Source organism: Oncorhynchus kisutch, linkage group LG25 (genome assembly GCF_002021735.2).
Source record: "Oncorhynchus kisutch isolate 150728-3 linkage group LG25, Okis_V2, whole genome shotgun sequence".
Taxonomy (NCBI): domain Eukaryota; kingdom Metazoa; phylum Chordata; class Actinopteri; order Salmoniformes; family Salmonidae; genus Oncorhynchus; species Oncorhynchus kisutch.
This window is the reverse complement of record NC_034198.2, coordinates 44787020-44803398: the sequence shown is the minus strand read 5'-3', so window position 1 is coordinate 44803398 and position 16379 is coordinate 44787020. Positions and strand designations below refer to the sequence as shown.

Below are 16379 nucleotides of genomic sequence, written 5' to 3'. Positions count from 1 at the left end.
GGTGTATTTAGGGCCCCACTGTTCCTATTGGGGTGTCTTTATGACCCCACTGTTTCTGTTGGGGTGTCTTTAGGACCCCACTGTTCCTGTTGGGGTGTCTTTAGGACCCCACTGTTCCTGTTGGGGTGTCTTTAGGACCCCACTGTTCCTGTTGGGGTGTCTTTAGGACCCCACTGTTCCTGTTGGTGTGTCTTTAGGGCCCCACTGTTCCTGTTGGGGTGTCTTTAGGACCCCACTGTTCCTGTTGGGGTGTCTTTAGGACCCCACTGTTCCTGTTGGGGTGTCTTTAGTACCCCACTGTTCCTGTTTGGGTGTCTTTAGGACCCCACTGTTCCTGTTGGGGTGTCTTTAGGGCCCCACTGTTCCTATTGGGGTGTCTTTAGGACCCCCTGTTCCTGTTGGGGTGTCTTTAGGACCCCCTGTTCCTGTTGGGGTGTCTTTAGGACCACACTGTTCCTGTTGGGGTGTCTATAGCACTGTTCCTGTTGGGGTGTCTTTAGGGCCCCACTGTTCCTATTGGGGTGTCTTTAGGACCCCCCTGTTCCTGTTGGGGTGTCTTTAGCACTGTTCCTGTTGGGTGTCTTTAGGACCCCGCTGTTCCTGTTTGGGTGTCTTTAGGACCCCACTGTTCCTGTTGGGGTGTATTTAGGGCCCCACTGTTCCTATTGGGGTGTCTTTAGGGCCCCACTGTTCCTGTTGGGGTGTCTTTAGGACCCCACTGTTCCTGTTGGGGTGTCTTTAGGACCCCACTGTTCCTGTTGGGGTGTCTTTAGGATCCCACTGTTCCTGTTTGGGTGTCTTTAGGACCCCACTGTTCCTGTTGGGGTGTCTTTAGGACCCCCTGTTCCTGTTGGGGTGTCTTTAGGACCCCCTGTTCCTGTTGGGGTGTCTTTAGGACCACACTGTTCCTGTTGGGGTGTCTATAGCACTGTTCCTGTTGGGGTGTCTTTAGGGCCCCACTGTTCCTATTGGGGTGTCTTTAGGACCCCCCTGTTCCTGTTGGGGTGTCTTTAGCACTGTTCCTGTTGGGTGTCTTTAGGACCCCGCTGTTCCTGTTTGGGTGTCTTTAGGACCCCACTGTTCCTGTTGGGGTGTATTTAGGGCCCCACTGTTCCTATTGGGGTGTCTTTAGGGCCCCACTGTTCCTGTTGGGGTGTCTTTAGGACCCCACTGTTCCTGTTGGGGTGTCTTTAGGACCCCACTGTTCCTGTTGGGGTGTCTTTAGGATCCCACTGTTCCTGTTTGGGTGTCTTTAGGACCCCACTGTTCCTGTTGGGGTGTCTTTAGGGCCCCACTGTTCCTATTGGGGTGTCTTTAGGACCCCCTGTTCCTGTTGGGGTGTCTTTAGGACCCACTGTTCCTTTTGGGGTGTCTTTAGGACCACACTGTTCCTGTTGGGGTGTCTATAGCACTGTTCCTGTTGGGGTGTCTTTAGGGCCCCACTGTTCCTATTGGGGTGTCTTTAGGACCCCCCTGTTCCTGTTGGGGTGTCTTTAGCACTGTTCCTGTTGGGTGTCTTTAGGACCCCGCTGTTCCTGTTTGGGTGTCTTTAGGACCCCACTGTTCCTGTTGGGGTGTCTTTAGGACCCCACTGTTCCTGTTGGGGTGTCTTTAGGACCCCACTGTTCCTGTTGGGGTGTCTTTAGGACCCACTGTTCCTGTTTGGGTGTCTTTAGGACCCCACTGTTCCTGTTGGGGTGTCTTTAGGGCCCCACTGTTCCTGTTGGGGTGTATTTAGGGCCCCACTGTTCCTATTGGGGTGTCTTTATGACCCCACTGTTTCTGTTGGGGTGTCTTTAGGACCCCACTGTTCCTGTTGGGGTGTCTTTAGGATCCCACTGTTCCTGTTTGGGTGTCTTTAGGACCCCACTGTTCCTGTTGGTGTGTCTTTAGGGCCCCACTGTTTCTGTTGGGGTGTCTTTAGGACCCCACTGTTCCTGTTGGGGTGTCTTTAGGGCCCCACTGTTCCTGTTGGGTGTCTTTAGGACCCCACTGTTCCTGTTGGGGTGTCTTTAGGACCCCACTGTTCCTGTTGGGGTATCTTTAGGACCCCACTGTTCCTGTTGTGGTGTCTTTAGGACCCCACTGTTCCTGTTGGTGTTTATTTATGGCCCACTGTTCCTATTGGGTGTCTTTAGGACCCCACTGTTCCTGTTGGGGTGTCTTTAGGATCCCACTGTTCCTGTTTGGGTGTCTTTAGGACCCCACTGTTCCTGTTGGGGTGTCTTTAGGGCCCCACTGTTCCTGTTTGGGTGTCTTTAGGACCCCGCTGTTCCTGTTGGGGTGTCTTTAGTACCCCACTGTTCCTGTTGGGGTGTCTTTAGTACCCCACTGTTCCTGTTGGGGTGTCTTTGGCACTGTTCCTGTTGGGGTGTCTTTAGGGCCCCACTGTTCCTATTGGGGTGTCTTTAGGACCCCCCTGTTCCTGTTGGGGTGTCTTTAGGACCCCACTGTTCCTGTTGGGGTGTCTTTAGGACCCCACTGTTCCTGTTGGGGTGTCTTTAGGACCCCACTGTTCCTGTTGGGGTGTCTTTAGTACCCCACTGTTCCTGTTGGTGTGTCTTTAGGACCCCACTGTTCCTGTTGGGGTGTCTTTAGGACCCCACTGTTCCTGTTGGGGTGTCTTTAGTACCCCACTGTTCCTGTTGGGGTGTCTTTAGCACTGTTCCTGTTGGGGTGTCTTTAGGGCCCCACTGTTCCTATTGGGGTGTCTTTAGGACCCCCCTGTTCCTGTTGGGGTGTCTTTAGGACCCACTGTTCCCGTCGGTGTGTCTTTAGTACCCCGCTGTTCCTGTTGGGGTGTCTTTAGGACCCCGCTGTTCCTGTTGGGTGTCTTTAGGACCCTACTGTTCCTGTTGGGGTGTCTTTAGGACCCCACTGTTCCTGTTGGGGTGTCTTTAGGACCCCACTGTTCCTGTTGGGGTGTCTTTAGTACCCCACTGTTCCTGTTGGTGTGTCTTTAGGACCCCACTGTTCCTGTTGGGGTGTCTTTAGGACCCCACTGTTCATGTTGGGGTGTCTATATATGCTTCTTCCTTTGTTACTCACCATATGATTTATTAGAGACAGATCTCCTAAATGGTCATGTTCTATTCATTTTCCTTTCTCTCCTCCAGTTTCCTGTAACGGGGAGCTGTATATATTCGGGGGCTACAACGCTCGTCTGGACCGACACTTCAACGACCTTTGGAAGTTCAACCCAGGTGATAAACCGTAAAAATAAAAAATAAAAAAATATAGATCCATTTTAAATTTTGAGTTTTGGTAGGACAGACATGGAGCTAGTGTTGGGTTGGTAGGACAGACAGGGAGCTAGTGTTGGGTTGGTAGGGCAGACAGGGAGCTAGTGTTGGGTTGGAAGGACAGACAGGGAGCTAGTGTTGGGTTGGTAGGACAGACAGGGAGCTAGTGTTGGGTTGGTAGGACAGACAGGGAGCTAGTGTTGGGTTGGTAGGACAGACAGGGAGCTAGTGTTGGGTTGATAGGACAGACAGGGAGCTAGTGTTGGGTTGATAGGACAGACAGGGAGCTAGTGCTGGTTTGACATGACAGGGATGGAGCTGGTGTTGGTTTGACAGAACGTGGCAGGGATGGAGCTGGTGTTGGTTTGACAGGACAGGGATGGAGCTGGTGTTAGTTTGACAGGACAGGGATGGAGCTGGTGTTAGTTTGACAGGGATGGAGCTGGTGTTAGTTTGACAGGTTAGGGATGGAGCTGGTGTTGGTTTGACAGGACAGGGATAGAGCTGGTGTTAGTTTAACAGGTCAGGGATGGAGCTGGTGTTAGTTTGACAGGACAGGACAGGGATGAGGCTTGTGTTGGTTTGACAGGACAGGAATGGAGCTGGTGTTGGTTTGACAGTACAGGGATGGAGCTGGTGTTGGTTTGACAGGACAGGGATGGAGCTGGTGTTAATTTGACTGGACAGGGATGGAGCTGGTGTTAGTTTGACAGGACAGGACAGGGATGGAGTTGGTGTTAGTTTGACAGGACAGGGATGGAGCTGGTGTTAGTTTGATAGGACAGGCAGGGAGCTGGTGTTAGTTTAACGGGACAGGGATGGAGCTGGTGTTAGTTTGACAGGACAGGGATGGAGCTGGTGTTAGTTTGACAGGAAAGGAATGGAGCTGGTGTTGGTTTGACAGGACAGGGATGGAGCTGGTGTTAGTTTGACAGGACAGGGATGCAGCTGGTGTTAGTTTGACAGGACAGGGATGGAGCTGGTGTTTGTTTGACAGGACAGGACAGGGATGAGGCTGGTGTTGGTTTGACAGGGCCGAAATGGAGCTGGTGTTGGTTTGACAGGACAGGGATGGAGCTGGTGTTGGTTTGACAGGACAGGGATGGAGCTGGTGTTAGTTTGACAGGACAGGGATGGAGCTGGTGTTAGTTTGACAGGAAAGGAATGGAGCTGGTGTTAGTTTGACAGGACAGGGATGGAGCTGGTGTTAGTTTGACAGGACAGGACAGGGATGGAGCTGGTGTTGGTTTGACAGGACAGGGATGGAGCTGGTGTTAGTTTGACAGGACAGGGATGGAGCTGGTGTTAGTTTGACAGGAAAGGGATGGAGCTGGTGTTAGTTTGACAGGAAAGGAATGGAGCTGGTGTTGGTTTGACAGGACAGGGATGGAGCAGGTGTTGGTTTGACAGGGCAGGGATGGAGCTGGTGTTAGTTTGACAGGAAAGGAATGGAGCTGGTGTTAGTTTGACAGGTTAGGGATGGAGCTGGTGTTGGTTTGACAGGACAGGGATGGAGCTGGTGTTAGTTTGATAGGACAGGGATGGAGCTGGTGTTAGTTTGACAGGTTATTGATGGAGCTGGGATGGAGCTGGTGTTGGTTTAACGGGACCGGGATGGAGCTGGTGTTAGTTTGACAGGACAGGGATGGAGCTGGTCTTAGTTTGACGGGTTAGGGATGGAGCTGGTGTTGGTTTGACAGGACAGGGATGGAGCTGGTGTTAGTTTGACAGGAAAGGAATGGAGCTGGTGTTAGTTTGACAGGTTAGGGATGGAGCTGGTGTTGGTTTGACAGGACAGGGATGAGGCTGGTGTTAGATTGATAGGACAGGGATGGAGCTGGTATTGGTTTGACAGGACAGGGATGGAGCTGGTGTTAGTTTGACAGGTTAGGGATGGAGCTGGTGTTAGTTTGACAGGTTAGGGATGGAGCTGGTATTGGTTTGACAGGACAGGGATGGAGCTGGTGTTAGTTTGACAGGTTAGGGATGGAGCTGGTATTGGTTTGACAGGTTAGGGATGGAGCTGGTATTGGTTTGACAGGACAGGGATGGAGCTGGTGTTAGTTTGACAGGAAAGGAATGGAGCTGGTGTTAGTTTGACAGGAAAGGAATGGAGCTTATGTTAGTTTGACAGGAAAGGAATGGAGCTGGTGTTAGTTTGACAGGAAAGGAATGTAGCTGGTGTTGGTTTGACAGATCAGGAATGGAGCAGGTGTTGGTTTGACAGGACAGGGATGGAGCTGGTGTTAGTTTGACAGGACAGGACAGGGATGGAGCTGCTGTTGGTTTGACAGGACAGGGATGGAGCTGGTGTTGGTTTGACAGGACAGGGATGGAGCTTGTGTTGGTTTGACAGGACAGGGATGGAGCTGGTGTTGGTTTGACAGGACAGGGATGGAGCAGGTGTTGGTTTGACAGGACAGGGATGGAGCTGGTGTTAGTTTGACAGGAAAGGAATGGAGCTGGTGTTAGTTTGACAGGTTAGGGATGGAGCTGGTGTTGGTTTGACAGGACAGGGATGGAGCTGGTGTTAGTTTGATAGGACAGGGATGGAGCTGGTGTTAGTTTGACAGGTTATTGATGGAGCTGGGATGGAGCTGGTGTTTGTTTAACGGGACAGGGATGGAGCTGGTGTTAGTTTGACAGGTTAGGGATGGAGCTGGTATTGGTTTGACAGGACAGGGATGGAGCTGGTGTTAGTTTGACAGGTTAGGGATGGAGCTGGTGTTAGTTTGACAGGTTAGGGATGGAGCTGGTGTTGGTTTGACAGGACAGGGATGAGGCTGGTGTTAGATTGACAGGACAGGGATGGAGCTGGTGTTGGTTTGACAGGACAGGGATGGAGCTGGTGTTAGTTTGACAGGACAGGGATGGAGCTGGTGTTAGTTTGACAGGACAGGGATGGAGCTGGTGTTAGTTTGACAGGACAGGGATGGAGCTGGTGTTGGTTTGACAGGACAGGGATGGAGCTGGTGTTGGTTTGACAGGACAGGGATGGAGCTGGTGTTGGTTTGACAGGACAGGGATGGAGCTGGTGTTGGTTTGACAGGACAGGGATGGAGCTGGTGTTGGTTTGACAGGACAGGGATGGAGCTGGTGTTGGTTTGACAGGACAGGGATGGAGCTGGTGTTGGTTTGACAGGATAGGGATGGAGCTGGTGTTGGTTTGACAGGACAGGGATGGAGCTGGTGTTGGTTTGACAGGACAGGGATGGAGCTGGTGTTGGTTTGACAGGACAGGGATGGAGCTGGTGTTGGTTTGACAGGACAGAGATGGAGCTGGTGTTAGTTTGACAGGACAGGACAGGGATGGAGCTGGTGTTGGTTTGACAGGACAGGGATGGAGCTGGTGTTGGTTTGACAGGACAGGGATGGAGCTGGTGTTGGTTTGACAGGACAGGGATGGAGCTGGTGTTGGTTTGACAGGACAGGGATGGAGCTGGTGTTGGTTTGACAGGACAGGGATGGAGCTGGTGTTGGTTTGACAGGACAGGACAGGACAGGACAGGGATGGAGCTGGTGTTGGTTTGACAGGACAGGGATGGAGCTGGTGTTGGTTTGACAGGACAGGGATGGAGCTGGTGTTGGTTTGACAGGACAGAGATGGAGCTGGTGTTAGTTTGACAGGACAGGGATGGAGCTGGTGTTGGTTTGACAGGACAGGGATGGAGCTGGTGTTGGTTTGACAGGACAGGGATGGAGCTGGTGTTGGTTTGACAGGACAGGGATGGAGCTGGTGTTGGTTTGACAGGACAGAGATGGAGCTGGTGTTAGTTTGACAGGACAGGACAGGGATGGAGCTGGTGTTGGTTTGACAGGACAGGGATGGAGCTGGTGTTGGTTTGACAGGACAGGGATGGAGCTGGTGTTGGTTTGACAGGACAGGGATGGAGCTGGTGTTGGTTTGACAGGACAGGGATGGAGCTGGTGTTAGTTTGACAGGACAGGACAGGGATGGAGCTGGTGTTGGTTTGACAGGACAGGGATGGAGCTGGTGTTAGTTTGACAGGACAGGTGTTTCACTGCACTAAATAGTACCCCCAAGCCGTAAGACTGCTAAATATTTAGTCTGCTATTGGTTATCTGTTTACCCATCTGCATTGACCCTTTTTGCACTAACTCTTTTGACTCATCACATACACTGCTGCTACTGTTTATTATATATCCTGTTGACTCATCACATACACTGCTGCTACTGTTTATTATCTATCCTGATTTCCTACTCACTTTATTCTTACCTATATGTCCACATTGTATTGCCTTGTTCCCCTGCACATCGACTTGGCAGTAGTACCCTTTGTCCTATTTATTGTTACTCATTGTGTATTTATCTCCTTGTGTTGTTATCTCTGCATTATTGGGAATGGCCGTAAGAGAGAAAGTCTCTCTTTCTCTCTGACCTCTTTCTGTCTCTCCCTGTCTCTCTGTCAATTCAATTTCAATTTAAGGGGCTGCATGGGAAACATATGTTTACATTGTCAAAGCAAGTTTACATTGCCAAAACAAGTGTCTGTCTCTCTCTCTCTCTACCTGACCTTATCCAGAGTAGCATTGTAGCTACAGTGGGGCAAAAAAGTATTTAGTCAGCCACCACTTGTGCAAGTTCTCCCTCTTAAAAAGACGAGAGAGGCCTGTAATTGTCATCATAGGTACACTTCAACTATGACAAACAAAATGAGAAAAAAAATCCAGAAAATCACATTGTAGGATTTTTCATGAATTTATTTGTAAATTATGGTGGAAAATAAGCATTTGGTCAATAACAAAAGTTTATCTCAATACTTTGTTATATACCGTTTGTTGGCAATGACAGAGGTCAAACGTTTTCTGTAAGTCTTCACAAGGTTTTCACACGTTGCCCGGGCGGTGTGTTTGGGATCATTGTCATGCTGAAAGACCCAGCCACGTTTCATCTTCAATGCCCTTGCTGATGGTAGGCTTTGTTACTTTGGTCCCAGCTCTCTGCAGGTCATTCACTAGGTCCCCCCGTGTGGTTCTGGGATTTTTGCTCACCGTTCTTGTGATCATTTTGAACCCACGGGGTGAGATCTTGCGTGGAGCCCCAGATCGAGGGAGATTATCAGTGGTCTTGTATGTCTTCCATTTCCTAATAATTGCTCCCACAGTTGATTTCTTCAAACCAAGCTGCTTACCTATTGCAGATTCAGTCTTCCCAGCCTGGTGTAGGTCTACAATTTTGTTTCTGGTGTCCTTTGACAGCTCTTTGGTCTTGGCCATAGTGGAGTTTGGAGTGTGACTGTTTGAGGTTGTGGACAGGTGCCTTTTATACTGATAACAAGTTCAAACAGGTGCCATTAATACAGGTAACGACTGGAGGACAGTGGAGCCTCTTAAAGAAGAAGTTACAGGTCTGTGAGAGCCAGAAATCTTGCTTGTTTGTAGGTGACCAAGTACTTATTTTCCACCATAATTTGCAAATAAATGAAATTTAAAAAAATATATTTTTCTGGATTTTTTTTCTTCTCATGTTGTCTGTCATAGTTGAAGTGTACCTATGATGAAAATGACATCTCTCATCTTTTTAAGTGGAAGAACTTGCACAATTGGTGGCTGACTAAATACTTCTTTGCCCCACTGTATTTATACATTTACATAGAATATAGCTGTTTCATTCAGACCCACCTCCCACTGAAATGGCATGGTGTAGTGGATATACAAGGTTTTACTATACATGCCTACACGTGATTGTGTATGTTTGTCTGAGTGTTTAAATGTATTTGTTTGTGTGTGCGTGTTTTGTGTGTGCCTGTGCGTGAACACATGTCCTCCAGAGACGTTTTCGTGGAAGAAGGTAGAGCCGCAGGGTAAAGGTCCGTGCCCCAGGAGGAGACAGTGCTGTTGCATGGTGGGAGATCGGATCATCCTGTTTGGAGGAACCAGGTAAGAGGGTGTAGTGTTGAGTACACATTGTAGTAGTTGGTAGTAGTAGTTAGCAGTAGTTAGTAGTAGTGTTTAGGACATGTAGTAGTAGTGTTTAGGACATGTAGTAGTAGTGTTTAGGACATGTAGTAGTAGTGTTTAGGACATGTAGTGTTTAGGACACGGAGTATTAGTGTTTAGGACACGTATTAGTAGTGTTTACGACATGTAGTATTTAGTACACTTAGTAGTAGTAGTAGTGTTTAGGAAACGTAGTAGAAGTGTTTAGGACACGTAGTAGAATTGTTTAGGACACGTAGTAGTGTTTAGGACACGTAGTAGTCGTGTTTAGAACATGTAGTAGTAGTGTTTAGGACACGTAGTAGTAGTAGTGTTTAGGACATGTAGTGTTTAGGACACATAGTAGTAGTGTTTAGGACATGTAGTAGTAGTGTTTAGGGCACATAGTAGTAGTGTTTAGGACACATAGTAGTAGTGTTTAGGGCATGTAGTGTTTAGTACACTTAGTAGTAGAAATAGTATTAGTGTTTAGGACACGTAGTAGTAGTGTTTACGACACATAGTGTTTAGTACACTTAGTAGTAGAAGTAGTAGTAGTGTTTAGGACACGTAGTAGTAGTGTTTAGGACACGTAGTAGTAGTGTTTAGGACATGTAGTAGTAGTGTTTAGTAAACATAGTATTAGTGTTTAGGACACGTAGTAGTAGTGTTTAGGACACGTAGTGTTTAGGAAATGTAGTAGTAGTGTTTAGGACACGTAGTAGTAGTAGTGTTTAGGACATGTAGTGTTTAGGACACATAGTAGTAGTGTTTAGGACATGTAGTAGTAGTGTTTAGGGCACATAGTAGTAGTGTTTAGGACACATAGTAGTAGTGTTTAGGGCATGTAGTGTTTAGTACACTTAGTAGTAGAAATAGTATTAGTGTTTAGGACACGTAGTAGTAGTGTTTAGGACACATAGTGTTTAGTACACTTAGTAGTAGAAGTAGTAGTAGTGTTTAGGACACGTAGTAGTAGTGTTTAGGACACGTAGTAGTAGTGTTTAGAACATGTAGTAGTAGTGTTTAGTAAACATAGTATTAGTGTTTAGGACACGTAGTAGTAGTGTTTAGGACACGTAGTGTTTAGGAAATGTAGTAGTAGTGTTTAGGACATGTAGTAGTAGTGTTTAGGACACGAAGTAGTAGTGTTTAGGACACGTAGTAGTAGTGTTTAGGACTTGTAGTGTTTAGTGCACTTCGTACTAGAAGTAGTAGTGTTTAGGACAGGTAGTAGTAGTGTTTAGTACACTTAGTAGTAGAAGTAGTAGTAGTGTTTAGGACACGTAGTAGTAGTGTTTAGGACACATAGTAGTAGTGTTTAGGACACGTAGTAGTAGTGTTTAGGACACGTAGTAGTAGTGTTTAGGACACGTAGTAGTAGTGTTTAGGACACGTAGTAGTAGTGTTTAGGACACGAAGTAGTAGTGTTTAGTTCACTTAGTAGTAGTGTTTAGTACACTTGGTAGTAGTAGTGTTTAGTACACTTAGTAGTAGAAGTAGTATTAGTGTTTAGTACATGTAGTGTTTAGTACACGTGGGAGTAGTGTGTAGTAGTAGTGTTTAGTACACTTAGTAGTAGTAGTGTTTAGTACACATAGTAGTGTTTATTACACATAGGAGTAGTGTGTAGTAGTAGTGTTTAGTCCACTTAGTAGTAGTAGTAGTAGTAGTCTTTAGTACACTTAGTAGTAGAAGTAGTAGTAGTGTTTAGTACACTTCGTACTAGAAGTAGTAGTAGTGTTTAGTACACTTAGTAGTAGTAGTTGTAGTAGTAGTATTAGTAGTGTTTAGTACACATAGTATTAGTAGTAGTGTTTAGTACGCATATTATTATTAGTAGTAGAAGTAGTAGTAGTTTTTTAGTACACATAGTAGTTGTGTTGAGTACACTTAGTATTAGTAGTAGTGTTTAGTACACTTATTAGTAGTAGTAGTGTTTAGTACACTTAGTGTTAGTAGTAGTGTTTAGTACACTTAGTAGTAGTAGTAGTGTTTAGTACACTTAGTAGTAGTAGTGTTTAGTACACTTAGTGGTAGAAGTAGTAGTAGTGTTTAGTACACTTGGTGGTAGTAGTGTTTAGTACACATAGTATTAGGAGTAGTGTTTAGTACACATAGTATTAGTAGTAGTGTTTGGTACACTTAGTAGTAGTAGTGTTTAGTAAACTTGGTCGTAGTAGTGTTTAGTATCATAGTCATTTAGTTCAGTTATCTTTGTTGGCCATCTTGAAGTATATGGGGACAGCAGACTGGGATAGGGAGAGATTGAATATGTCCGTAAACACATCAGACATCTGGTCTGAGCATACTCTGATGGCGTGGCTAGAGATGCCGTCTGGGCCAGCAGCCTCGCGATGAACCCGTTTAAGTGTCTTACTCACGTCGGCCACGGAGATGGAGAGCCCACGGTCCTTGGTAGTGTGCCGCGTCGGTGGCACTGCCTTAAAGCGGACAAAGAAGGTGTTTAGTTTGTCTGGACGTCGGCTGATTTTCTTTTTGTAGTCTTTGATTGTCTGTAGACTCCGCCACATCTCGTGTCTGAGCCGTTGAATTGTGACTCCACTTTGACCCTATACTGACATGTCGCTTGTTTGATTGCCTTGCGGAGGGAATAACTACACTGTTTGTATTCGCCCATATTCTCGGTCATCTATCCATGGTTAAATGAGGTGGTTCGCGCTTTCAGCTTTGCACGAATGCCGCCATCTATCCACAGTTTTTGGTTAGGATAGGTTTAATAGTAAAACTAGGTACAGCATCTCCTATGCACTTCCTTATAAACTCACTCACCGAATCAGAGTATAAATCTATATTATTCTCTGAGGCTGCCCGGAACATGTCCCAGTCCGCGTTATCAAAATAATCTTGAAGTGTGGATTCCAATTGGTCTGACCAGCGTTGAGTGGTCCTTGTCACGGGTACATCCTGTTTGAGTTTCTGCCTATAGGAGGGGAGAAGCAAAATGGAGTTGTGGTCAGATTTGCCGAACAGGGGGCGGGGTAGGGCCTTGTATGCATCAAGGAAGTTCAAGAAGTTCAATGCATCAAGGAAGAGTAAATGTCCTTAAGGCCCCAGCCTCAAGGGCTCCATGTCTGGGGCAGCAGTGTGAGAGCCAGCCCATGTCCAGCACAGCAGTGTAACTAACATGTTGTCTCCTTTCCACAGCCCATGTCCAGAACAGCGGTTTAACTAACATGTTGTCTCCTTTCCACAGCCCATGTCCAGAACAGGGGATGGGAGATGAGTTTAACCTCATGGATCATTCTGACCTCTACATACTAGACTTCAGTAAGTATCCCCTCTCGTTCTCACACTCATTCACTCTCTCTTTCAATTCAAAGGTCTTTATTGGCATGATAAACATATGTTTACATTGCCAAAGAAAGTGAAATAGATAATAAACAAAAGTCAAATAAACAATGAATGAATGAGAGTGAATGACCTGGTCATAGTAAACACCTACAGTCAGAAAGTGTTTATAGACTTATTTTGTTACAGCCTGAATTCAAAATTGATTAAATAGATTTTTTTTCTCACGCATCTACACGCAATACCCCGTCATTTATAATTATTCAAGCTCTGTCAAATTGGTTGTTGATCATCGCTAGACAGACATTTCCAAGTCTTGCAATAGATTTTCAAGACGATTTAAATCAAAACTGTAACTAGGCCGCTCAGGAACATTCAATGTCGTCTTGGTAAGCAACTCCAGTGTATATTTGGCCGTGTTTTATTGGTTATTGTCTTGCTGAAAGGTGAATTTGTCTCCCTGTGTCTGGTGGAAAGCAGACTGAAACAGGTTTTTCTTTCAAATTTGGCCTGTGCCTCGCTCTATTACGTTTATTTTCATCCTAAAAAAATCTCCTAGTCCTTGCCAATGAATTTAATTTAATTTTTAACTTAACCTTTATTTAACTAGGCAAGTCAGTTAAGAACAATGATGGCCTACCAAAAGGCCTCCCGTGGGGTTGGTGGCTGGGATAAAAAATATAGGACAAAACACATCACGACAAGAAAATTTATGAAAAGCATACCCATAACATGATTCAGCCATGCTTGAAAATATGAAGTGGTACTCAGTGGTGCCTTTCAAATCCAATTTTATTTGTTACATACCTAGAATACAACAGGTGTAGACCTTACAGTGAAATGCTTACTTCAAAGCCCTTAACCAACAATGCAGTATTAAGAAAATAAGAATAACAAATAATTAAATAGCAGCCGTAAATAACAATAGCGGGGCTATATACAGGGGTACCGGTACAGAGTCAATGTGCGGGGGCACCATTATCGAGGTAATTGAGGTAATATCTACATTTAGGTAGAGTTATTAAGGTGACAATGCATTGATAATAACAGAGAGTAGCAGCAGCATGGGGGGGGATGCAAATAGTCTGGGAAGCCATTTGATTAGCTGTTCAGGAGTCTTATACAGTGGGGCAAAAAAGTATTTAGTCAGCCACCAATTGTGCAAGTTCTCCCACGTAAAAAGATGAGAGAGGCCTGTAATTTTCATCATAGGTACACTTCCACTATGACAGACAAAAGGAGGGGGAAAAATCCAGAAAATCACATTGTAGGATTTTTTATTAATTTATTTGCAAATTATGGTGGAAAATAAAGTATTTGGTCAATAACAAAAGTTCATCTAAAAAAATACACCTGTTTTTTTGTAGTGACTGGATATTATTTTAGTGACTGGATATTATTGTAGTGACTGGATATTATTGTAGTGACTGGATATTATTGTAGTGACTGGATATTATTGTAGTGACTGGATATTATTGTAGTGACTGGATATTATTGTAGTGACTGGATATTATTTTGTAGTGACTGGATATTATTTGTAGTGACTGGATATTATTGTAGTGACTGGATATTATTTTGTAGTGACTGGATATTATTGTAGTGACTGGATATTATTTTGTAGTGACTGGATATTATTGTAGTGACTGGATATTATTTTGTAGTGACTGGATATTATTTTGTAGTGACTGGATATTATTTTGTAGTGACTGGATATTATTTTTGTAGTGACTGGATATTATTTTGTAGTGACTGGATATTATTGTAGTGACTGGATATTATTTTGTAGTGACTGGATATTATTTTGTAGTGACTGGATATTATTTTGTAGTGACTGGATATTATTTTTGTAGTGACTGGATATTATTTTGTAGTGACTGGATATTATTGTAGTGACTGGATATTATTTTGTAGTGACTGGATATTATTGTAGTGACTGGATATTATTTTGTAGTGACTGGATATTATTTTGTAGTGACTGGATATTATTTTGTAGTGACTGGATATTATTTTGTAGTGACTGGATATTATTTTGTAGTGACTGGATATTATTTTGTAGTGACTGGATATTATTTTGTAGTGACTGGATATTATTTTGTAGTGACTGGATATTATTTTGTAGTGACTGGATATTATTTTGTAGTGACTGGATATTATTTTGTAGTGACTGGATATATTTTTGTAGTGACTGGATATTATTTTGTAGTGACTGGATATTATTTTGTAGTGACTGGATATTATTTTGTAGTGACTGGATATTATTTTGTAGTGACTGGATATTATTTTGTAGTGACTGGATATTTTTTTGTAGTGACTGGATATTTTTTTGTAGTGACTGGATATTTTTTTGTAGTGACTGGATATTATTTTGTAGTGACTGGATATTATTTTGTAGTGACTGGATATTATTTTGTAGTGACTGGATATTATTTTGTAGTGACTGGATATTATTTTGTAGTGACTGGATATTTTTTGTAGTGACTGGATATATTTTTGTAGTGACTGGATATTATTTTGTAGTGACTGGATATTATTTTGTAGTGACTGGATATTATTTTGTAGTGACTGGATATTATTTTGTAGTGACTGGATATTATTTTGTAGTGACTGGATATTTTTTGTAGTGACTGGATATTATTTTTGTAGTGACTGGATATTATTTTGTAGTGACTGGATATTATTTTGTAGTGACTGGATATTTTTTTGTAGTGACTGGATATTTTTTTGTAGTGACTGGATATTATTTTTGTAGTGACTGGATATTATTTTGTAGTGACTGGATATTATTTTGTAGTGACTGGATATTTTTTTGTAGTGACTGGATATTTTTTTTGTAGTGACTGGATATATTGTTATACCATCCAAAGTGTAATTAATACAGTTGAAGTCTTAGCCAAATAAATTTCAACTCAGTTTTTTACAATTCCTGACATTTAATCCTAGTAAAAATTCCCTGTCTTAGGTCAGGTAGGATCACCACTTTATTTTAAGAATGTGAAATGTCAGAATAATAGTGGAGAGAATTATTTATTTCAGCTTTTATTTCTTTCATCACATTCCCAGTGGGTCAGACGTTTACATACACTCAATTAGTATTTGGTAGCATTGCCTTTAAATTGTTTAACTTGGGTCAAACGTTTCGGGTAGCCAAGCTTCCCACAATAAGTTGGGTGAATTTTGGCCCATTCCTCCAGACAGAGCTGGTGTAACTGAGTCAGGTTTGTAGGCCTCCTTGCTCGCACACGCTTTTTCAGTTCTGCCCACAAATGTTCTATGGGATTGAGGTTTGTGATGGCCACTCCAATACCTTGACTTTGTTGTCCTTAAGCCATTTTGCCACAACTTTGGAAGTATGCTTGGGGTCCTTGTCCATTTGGAAGACCTAAGCTTTAACTTCCTGACTGATGTCTTGAGATGTTGCTTCAATATATCAGAGCAGCTCACAGATTACTGCACCTGTACACCATCCATAATTTAGCCCAAACAACTACCTCTTTCCATACTGTATTTATTTTATTTATTTATTTTGCTCCTTTGCACCCCATTATTTTTATTTCTACTTTGCACATTCTTCCACTGCAAATCTGCCATTCCAGTGTTTTACTTACTATATTGTATTTACTTTGCCACAATGGCCTTTTTTTTGCCTTTACCTCCCTTATCTCACCTCATTTGCTCACATCGTATATAGACTTGTTTCTACTGTATTATTGACTGTATGTTTGTTTTATTCCATGTGTAACTCTGTGTTGTTGTATGTGTCGAACTGCTTTGCTTGATCTTGGCCAGGTCGCAATTGTAAATGAGAACTTGTTCTCAACTTGCCTACCTGGTTAAATAAAGGTGAAATTAAAAATGAAAATAAATAAATATCCACATAATTGTCCC

At 43.9% G+C, this 16379-nt stretch overlaps 1 protein-coding gene across 2 annotated transcripts in view; it reads left to right on the top strand.

Annotated features, from left to right (window-relative positions):
- Nucleotides 1-16379, top strand: part of LOC109884163 (kelch domain-containing protein 3-like) — a 128922-nt gene that overhangs the window by 78218 nt on the left and 34325 nt on the right. For both annotated transcript variants that reach the window (XM_031804605.1, XM_031804606.1), the window contains 3 exons: nucleotides 3117-3203; nucleotides 9035-9143; nucleotides 12400-12473. In XM_031804605.1, coding sequence (XP_031660465.1) covers nucleotides 3117-3203; nucleotides 9035-9143; nucleotides 12400-12473 — 270 coding nt within the window. The remainder of the gene's footprint in view (nucleotides 1-3116; nucleotides 3204-9034; nucleotides 9144-12399; nucleotides 12474-16379) is intronic.